The sequence below is a fragment of the Lolium rigidum genome, chromosome 2 (genome assembly GCF_022539505.1).
Source record: "Lolium rigidum isolate FL_2022 chromosome 2, APGP_CSIRO_Lrig_0.1, whole genome shotgun sequence".
NCBI classification, from domain to species: Eukaryota; Viridiplantae; Streptophyta; class Magnoliopsida; order Poales; family Poaceae; genus Lolium; species Lolium rigidum.
In genome coordinates this window covers 41,049,351-41,057,876 of record NC_061509.1, presented here as the reverse complement: position 1 = coordinate 41,057,876, position 8,526 = coordinate 41,049,351, and the positions used below count along the sequence as shown (strand labels likewise).

Below are 8,526 nucleotides of genomic sequence, written 5' to 3'. Positions count from 1 at the left end.
TGACGACCAAAACTGGTAGTAGTGAGGAGTAGGCAGAATAGGGAACATGTTCCTCCTTTTTAAGTAGTGTAGAAGAGAGAGGGGTAATTTTGTTTCTTTTGAGACAAAGAGCGCAAATTATTTTTCTCTCCATTAAGCTGTACAGGCCTAAAGTAGTTGTTCAGGCCCAGGCCGAAGTATGAATTGGCCCAGAATAGGTTTGGCATAGTCATCTTTTTAATCTGATAATTCTAAAAAAAAACCTTTTTAATCTGATCTTAAACTGATCCACAATTAAGTTGCTAAATAATCCGGTCGGTCTAATCCCTTCTTCCCCGCAGCTACGCTTCGTCAACCAAACCAAACCCACCGAGAAGAAACCACCACCAACCAATCCACACGCCATCCTCGCCGGAAGAAGCGTCGCGTCGCGAAGCAACCAGCCGGCGCCGGCGACGCAGCGGAATCGAACCCGACCAGGCCCACCGATCCTCCCCGAGTCCCCGCTCCGGCCGCCCCGCCCGACGATAGGGTCCATTTCCCTCCCGCCGATGGCGGATCCGTGGGCGCGGGAGTACGGCGAGGCGGCGCGGCTGGCCGACGACGTGGGGTCCATGGTCGCCGAGCGAGGGGCGCTCCCGCAGTCCGGCCCGGAGGCCACGCGGCACGCGTCGGCCATCCGGAGGAAGATCACCATCCTCGGGACCAGGCTCGAGAGCCTCGACGGGCTGCTCGCCAGGGCTCCTCCCAAATCCATGTATGTGTTTGCTCGTAGCATTACTTGTACCCATGTTTCGACGTATATCGCTGCAACTAGATAGGTCGCGGGTTGGAATGTTTCGGATTGGGGTGTGCTGCGTCTGCTGCTCCTAGTTTAAGTCACCTCCTGCAATTTCCTCCACCAATTGTCAGCGAAAACCGGAAAAAATAGCATGATGATGCGGATACCTTGTTCGGCGCATCCTCCTAGAGTTGAAATTCAACTAGTTTTGAATTGGCATGTGGACGATTCACCCACGGTGCATTACCTGTGTGTGTGTGAGAGAGAGAGTAGTTACGAAGAGGAAATAAATTAGAGCTGCTGAAGTGAGAAAGGAGATCATCGTATCTCTTATTCGCAGCACTAAATACATCCATGTTTCGTGATTCATTTCTTTGGAGATAACATTTGGAGTAGTTTACCCTGGTTACTCTTGTGATGACACTAGTACAAAATTTTCCGCTTATCACAATGAGTTCTGCTGCATGATAACGAGATATCTTTTGTACATATGCCTCTATACAATAACTTCTCTGGATACCTTTTGAAAGCTTTGGTTATAAAAAAAATCCACTGATATATAAGTGATCCTTACAATGTTGTGCAGCACTGACAAGGAGTTGCGTAAGCGCCAGGACATGCTTTCAAGTTTGAAATCTAGAGCGAAACAGATGGGGGAAAGTTTCAACATGTCGACATTTGCCAACAGGTGGGTTTCTGCATTTTGGTATCCACCATCACCGTGATTAATCCTTTTATAAAGAAGGCTCGTCAATTCTTTATCTTGTTATAAAGTTTGTTCAGATGCATATTAATGAATTTCAGAATGATAATTAATGTTTCACATATGTGCTTTCAAAATTTAGGGAGGATTTGCTCGGTCAGACTAAGAAAACTGCTGATGACATAAGCAGAGTGGCAGGGTTGGATAACCAAGGGATTGTTGGCCTTCAGAGGCAAATCATAAAAGGTACTGATGTATGACCTATTATTCATGCCGCTGTGACAATGAAGTGCTCTGATGATATCAAAGGGATAGCTGGATGTGATGGCTGGTCTGTTGCCTTCCATTTCCATCGCCCTCGACAATACCCAAATGTTGTTGGTGTTTAGTGGTGGTGTTGAGTTTGTCAAAATAATAAAGGAGGAAGTTTTTTTTCATTTTTGTTGAGTGTATCCAAGAGAAGCGATTATGTCTGATCAAACAGTTAAACTAAACATTGCCATTCCTCCTGCGCCTCACAGTGGGCATGCCAAATGCATTCCTCACCATTTCAGTGGCATGATAACACAGTTAGCCTGTTTCAGGTGGCAAGCATACAGAAATTCAGAACTCAGAAATCACCAGTAGTTGTTGCATGTATCCCAGTCTCTCTATAGTATTCATGCAGTCACTTTGTTTTCGAAAACCTTTTTAACATTCTAGTTTTACTGAAATTGTGCGATTAGCTAGCACAGTACATATTTAATGTGGTTGTTTCCTTAAGTTTGTTATATACTACGTATGCCTGTATATCTACTGCTGGCCACAAACTAGCATTTACAAAGTGATGACCAATTGTCAATTGCCTAATTCAGTGACCCTGTCTGACCTGACAATTTGCAGAACAAGATGAGGGTCTTGAGAGGCTGGAAGAGACGGTGCTGAGCACAAAACACATTGCACTAGCAGTGAACGAAGAACTTACCCTGCATACAAGACTGATTGTTAGTCTCTTACTACGAAACCATATCTGTATTTGTTCTTTAGACTGGATAATCACTGCCCTATCTTCATGATGCAGGAAGACTTAGATGATCATGTTGATGGTACAAACTCGCGCCTCCAGGTTGGCATTTCAAACAATCTGTTCCATGCCTTATCCTTAGATCTCAAATAAAGTTTTATTGCTGTTTTTTATTAATAGTTTCAAGCTTTACACGAACTGAATTTTGATGCAAAACCTTTCTCATACAGCGTGTGCAAAAGAGGCTTGCGGTTCTGAACAAGCGCGCCAAAGGTGGCTGCTCCTGCATGTCCCTGCTGCTTTCTGTGGTCGCTATAGTGATGCTTGTGGTCATTGTCTGGCTTCTGATGAAGTACCTGTAACCTTTGCCAAAACTCAAACCAGTGTCAGATGTACAGACTTTCAAAGCTAATATGATTATCGTCGCTTTGCCTCTGTTTTCAGTGGAATTGGCAAATATATGTGTGTTGCACGCGATAATTTTAACTTAGTGATAATGATCCAAAGACCCGACCCGGAGGATAGGAACCTGGGTACGCGCGCACCCGTTTACGAAAAGTTCAAAAAAAATGCTATTTAAAAGTTTCCAAAAAATGTGAAGTAAAATATTGCATGTACATATTATGTTGATACTTACTCGTGTGAGTTTTCACGAAAAAATACCATTGTGTGTGGCCTGTATAAAAATGACAAAATGTCCAAATAAGAATAGTGAACAGGAATTTGTACTATTCACATTTTGTCGGGTCTTTGGATCATTTTGTCATTTTTGTGTAGGTCACACACAATGGTATTTTTCCGTGAAAACACACATGAGTAAGTACCAACATAATATCTACATGCAAAAATTTACTTCATATTTTTTGGAAACTTTTACATAGTATTTTTTTGAACTTTTCGTAAACGGGTGCGCACGTACCCAGGTTCCATTCACCATTTTCGTCCAAAGACCATGATAATTTCTTTTAGCTTTTTGCAACTCACGAGGCGAGGCCAAACTGTAGCCATCCAGGCAACTATACATGTCCTGCTCCCCTCGATGCCACCGCCACTGGCCAGCATGGCCTGGCCCGAAAATCCTGGGCCAAGTTTGCACATTGGACTAGGCTTGGCCCTGCATATTTAGCCTGAATGTAGGGCTGGGCCTTGGGCCTGCAAAATAAGCGATTTAATGAAGCTTGGGCCATACGAGCTTTTTTCAGACTTTAGGCTGGGCTCGACCCTGAATTCTTGGCCCGATGGTTGGGCTAGGTTCGGGCCTAGACTTTCATCTTTGGGCTTTTTAACCAGAAGCGGGGGCTTATCATCTCCACATGGAAGGTAGGGAGTGAAGTTTAGGCGAGTTTCTAGTGTAATCCCCCACTAGCTACTAGCTGTAAGCACAAAATCAATCTTTCGTTTGCCTGTAATCACTTGGATTTGTGTTGAACTCGATGCTGATGGGGTACATGCATGCATTTGTAAAGGTGGCATGGAGTTGTTGGGCTGTATGGACTTACTTGTATCTCCTGTCACCTAAATGTCCAAAATATGTGAAGGTATGCTCCCTCCGTTTCAAAGTCTTTGTTTGGTATTCCTAGTTAAGATATATCTCTTTGATGGATTCGCGTTATTTTGGATCCTTTTCTTGTCCCGTCTTGTCTAGAAAGAAAATGATGGTGGTACTAAGTCTTACTGAGTCACTATACTCAACTTTGCATGCTTTGTTTCAGACGAAGTCGCTCCAACAAATGGTGATTTCTAGGTCGACATCGATGAGTAGCTTGGGATTCCCAGGTGACAGCCTGAAATCTATGGGCTGGAACATCGCCGTTATGCTCATGGCCTCTTAGGCCTTTTGCTTCCGTTGGTTGATGAAATGTCATGTCAGTGACCTCTGCTTGTAGTACTTTGATTCTTTTGCTCAGTTATGAGCTTGTATTACTTCTTCGAGTCGTAGAGTCACTGGTGTGTTACTGATTCTCACCCTGTAGACCCTAGAGATCTAGGTTAGGCCGATGGAGATCTGGGTTTGTCTAGTCCCGACCTCCGGGGTCGCTACACGGAAGGCATCGGCAATGGATATAAGCCTTCTATACATCTCGTGATGATCTTCATGTGGCAACCTCATGAACCCTTCAACTTGATTCCGAAGAGCACTATATATATTTGTTTCTCTTCATGCTTTCACTTCCCACAAAGATTTCGGACAATCCATCCCAAGCTTCCTTCGCGGTGGTGAAGTTCCGAATATAAGCCAAGTCCTTGACCCCACAGCTTGATGAATCATGTTCAAGGCGACAGAGTTGAGTTGGCGATCAACCTCTTCTCTTCTATTCAATTTGTCGGGGTGGAAAGGCTTGTACCCTCAATAATGATTCTCCAAAGCTCATTGGAGGCACTGCACACGTGAGAGTGAAACTTAAATTGCCACCTATTAAAATCCTCAACATTAAACTTAGGTGGATCACCCCTATTGTTTATATGAGGGTGGGGAACCGGGGGATCGGGAGAGTGCCAAGGAACGACATTGTAGCTCTCACCAACACCCGCTTTAGGAGAAGCATTAGTAGTTTTAATTCTGTCTAAGTTTTCACCATCCAAGTGCTTTGTAGTAGACGGTGAGCCCGAAGCATCTCCCTCTACTAAAGAGTCATTTTCTTTTTTCCTTTGTGACGGAAATGACGGGAGGGACCGGTTTTAGAAGCTCCGAAAAATATTTCTTCATATTTTCCATACTAGCTTCCATGGAGGATCTCAAGGATGTTTCCATAGACTTGAGATCTTCCATGGAAGCCGACTTTGCGGCCCCTTCTGAAGTCTCATCGTCCGGCATACTCTTAGGCGGTTAAGCCCGAAATAAGAGCCGATGCTCTGATACGAATTGAAAGGATCGTACGCCGCACCTAGAGGGGGTGTGATTAGGTGCTACCAAATTTTAGTTGTTCTTTTTCAATTTAGACTTGACACAAAGGTAAATTCTCTAGATATGCAACTATGTGAATTTCCCTAGATGACAAGGTTTACAACTAAGCAAGATATAGTAAGACAAGATATAATAGTGCAATCAAGGATAGAGGTAACCGAGAGTGGAGCACGCAGAGACACATGGATGATTCCCCGTAGTTCCTTCCTTTTGAGGGGAAGTATGTCTACGTTTGGAGGGGTGTGGTCGCCACAAAGGCCTAACTAACGCCACGAAGGCCTCACCAAGTTCTTCGGTGAGCAACGCCACAAAGGCCTAGCTCACTTGTCCACTAAGGGATTTCCTCAAGACGGAAACCGGGCCTTTACAAAGTTGTTGGGGCACACATCCACAACCGAATTGGCTCCCAATATCTGTAACAACACAACAAGAATAAGAACAAGAACAAATCAACCACAAACAACTAGGGTTTCCAAATGGAACACTAGCAAGTGGGCCCTCAAGCAAATGAGGGGGAAATGTAATCACTTCGGTGGAGATGTAGATTGGGGTCTTCTCCTTCGATTCTCCAAAGATCAAGAGCTTTGGATGGTTGGAGGAGGAGATCAAGTGAATCTTGTGCTTTCTTGTGGCTCAACAATGGTGGATGAACTTGTGATAGAGTGAGCAATGTGAGCTTGAGGAAGAAGGGGGTAGTTATACCCCCAAGAAAATCAAGCCGTTGCCGAAATCTGAGGCCGGATATTCCAGCCTAAATAAGGGCCGGATAATCCCCCCCCCCCCCCCGAATATCCGGGGCCAGGCAAAATATCCAGCCAAATATCCGAGGGGGTAGCCGATTTTCAGGGGGCGGATATTCTACAAATATCCGGCCCCGGATTATCTGGCCTGGGGCAATTTTCGTGCTTCCTTTTTCTTGCTTCTCAACACGAATTCGATCACTAATAAGTTCCGCACCATATCAATGCACATTAATGTATCACACATGTTGTCATCAAACACACAAAACTATAAAGTTAGAGAGATGTTCCTTCAATGGTCGTCTGCCAGTCGTGGAAGATGCAGACGACATAGTCGTCTGTGTCGTCCTTGGCCTCCTTGTTGTGGTAAGCCAGCGTGTCTGCGGTGGCGTCGTTCTGTGGAGGCGCCGATGGCTGCCGTGTTTGACGACGAGGCAGCGATGGCCGCTCAAACGGGAAGTCTTGGTCGCCGATGAAGCCTGCCACCCTCCTCGGATCCTTCCAGTCCCGCGCCAGCTGTGCCAGCTATTGGAGTAGACGGCGAAGGCGGGATCGGAGCGGAGGTCCGGCGACAGGTACCGTCACCAGAGTCGGATCTGGGTGCTCCTCTCTGGCTCGCGACGAGGCACCGGGGGGACAAGCACCCAGCGGTAGCTGAGCCGCTAGCCGCCATCAGGCAGGTGCATGCCCCTCCAGCGTTTGCATGCCACCCCAGTTTGCGTGCAACACCCGCGCCATATCTATGGGGAGCGGCACCTTGTTCGGCCGCGGATCCTTTTTCACGCTGCTGCCCGACGCCTCGGAGTCTTGTTTCTTCTTTCCATGGTGATGCAACGGCGTGCGGTGGTGAGGGTGGGAGCGGAGGTGTCGGTGGTATGGGCAATGTGAGGGACGATGCTCGCCTTTTAAAGGCCGGACGCGCGGGGGACACGTTGCCATTAATGGCGGCGCAGAAACCCATCCGTCGCCTGCCAGGCTGGTGCAGAAGAGAAAGGAACGCCATTGATGGCGAAGGCTGCGGTGCAGATGCGGAAGCGAAGATTGCGAAAGCGATGCGCTCGAAACAGATCGCTGCTAAGCGGGCCCGTGGAAAAAAGCGTGTGGACACTCGGCGCCCGCACGGTTGCAAGCAGTTGCTCCGGTGTCCGTTTGCGTCTCGGTGGAGATGCCGTGACCTTTTTTTTTTTGAGGTAAAGCTGCCGTGACCCGAAATGGCCTTTCAGTTGCAATTGTACATTTTGTGTAGTGGGCTTTTGTTATCCTGGGTTTTCTAGTGGGCTCCCAGCGTCATCCAGTGTTGCTGTAGGTCAAAAGGAAAGGATCGCATCCACTTCACTCACGCTCACACGCCAGCTCCACATTTCCCCCATCACTGCGGCGGCCGGCGGCTGCTTCCACTCCACTCCCCGCATGGGCTCTGAGGAAGGCGGGATGCTTCCGGCGGCGCCGTCGCTGGACGACATGGACGACAACATCCTCTCGAACATCCTTCTCCGCCTGCCCCCGCAGCCGTCTTCCCTCCCGCGCGCCTCCGCCGTCTGCAAGCGCTGGCACAGCCTCGCCTGCGAGCCCGGCTTCTGCCGCCGCTTCCGCCGCCACCACCGCCGCAGCCCTCCACTCCTCGGTTTCTTCAACCCAGAAGAATTCCTCATCTTTGTGCCTACTCTCGATACCCCGAATCGTGTCATACCTGGTCGCTTGACCGCGACCGCTACGAGGCCTGTGGATCTCGTCATGGTCTCGTATTCATCTTCGACGATGAGTATCGCCATATCTTGGTGTGGGACCCTGTCACCGGTAAGCAGGACCGCCTTGACATACCCCCGGAATTCAAAGATGATATCACCGTAAGGCCTTGTTTACTTCTCTCGTATTTTTCTTCCCAATGGATATGGGGATGAGAGGGGATTTGGTGTTCACCCAATCCCCTCAAATACCCCTCCCCAAAAATACACTAGTATGATGGAGAGTTTTTGATTTAGGCAAAAAATGTGGGGATGGGAGGGGATATCTCGGGATTATGTCGTTCAAAACCGGAGAAGTAAACGGACTAGTGGGGATTTTCCGGGATACGAAATAATCCCCTCTCATCCCCATAAATACTCTAGAAGTAAACAAGGCCTAAAGGGGACGGTGCTTCGCGATGCCGGAGACGTCCACTTCCGGGTGGTCTTGGTAGTGGGGGACACCCAAGGCATACAACAGAGACAATCGCTCGCCCGTGTTTACTCCGCAGAGACCAACTCATGGGGTGATCTCATCTCACTGCCGCTTCCTCCCGAGGCTTCTGCGAAGAGATTTCCTATGCTTATTCTGGACAATCGTGCTGTGTTGGTTGGGGATTCCCTTTACTGGCAGCTTGCTGGAAGTTTAAGTGGAGTTCTGGAGTTTAATTTGGAGAGGCGGCACCTAGCT

The 8,526-nt window shown here is 47.7% G+C and overlaps 1 protein-coding gene across 2 annotated transcripts; it reads left to right on the top strand.

Annotated features, from left to right (window-relative positions):
- The first annotated feature begins 542 nt into the window (after positions 1 to 542).
- LOC124686296 (syntaxin-51-like) lies at positions 543 to 2,976 on the top strand. 2 transcript variants are annotated; one of them, XR_006997778.1, is made up of 7 exons: positions 579 to 736; positions 1,347 to 1,448; positions 1,606 to 1,709; positions 2,346 to 2,446; positions 2,524 to 2,568; positions 2,697 to 2,884; positions 2,924 to 2,976. XR_006997778.1 is itself a non-coding variant. In XM_047220266.1 (6 exons), the coding sequence occupies exons 1-6, from the start codon at positions 594 to 596 to the stop codon at positions 2,826 to 2,828; spliced, it is 627 nt and encodes a 208-aa protein (XP_047076222.1). In that variant the 5' UTR covers positions 543 to 593; the 3' UTR covers positions 2,829 to 2,946. The 2 variants fall into 2 exon arrangements, 1 of the variants encoding a protein (XP_047076222.1); XM_047220266.1 differs by having other exon boundaries at positions 543 to 736; positions 2,697 to 2,946.
- The last annotated feature ends 5,550 nt before the right edge of the window (positions 2,977 to 8,526 follow it).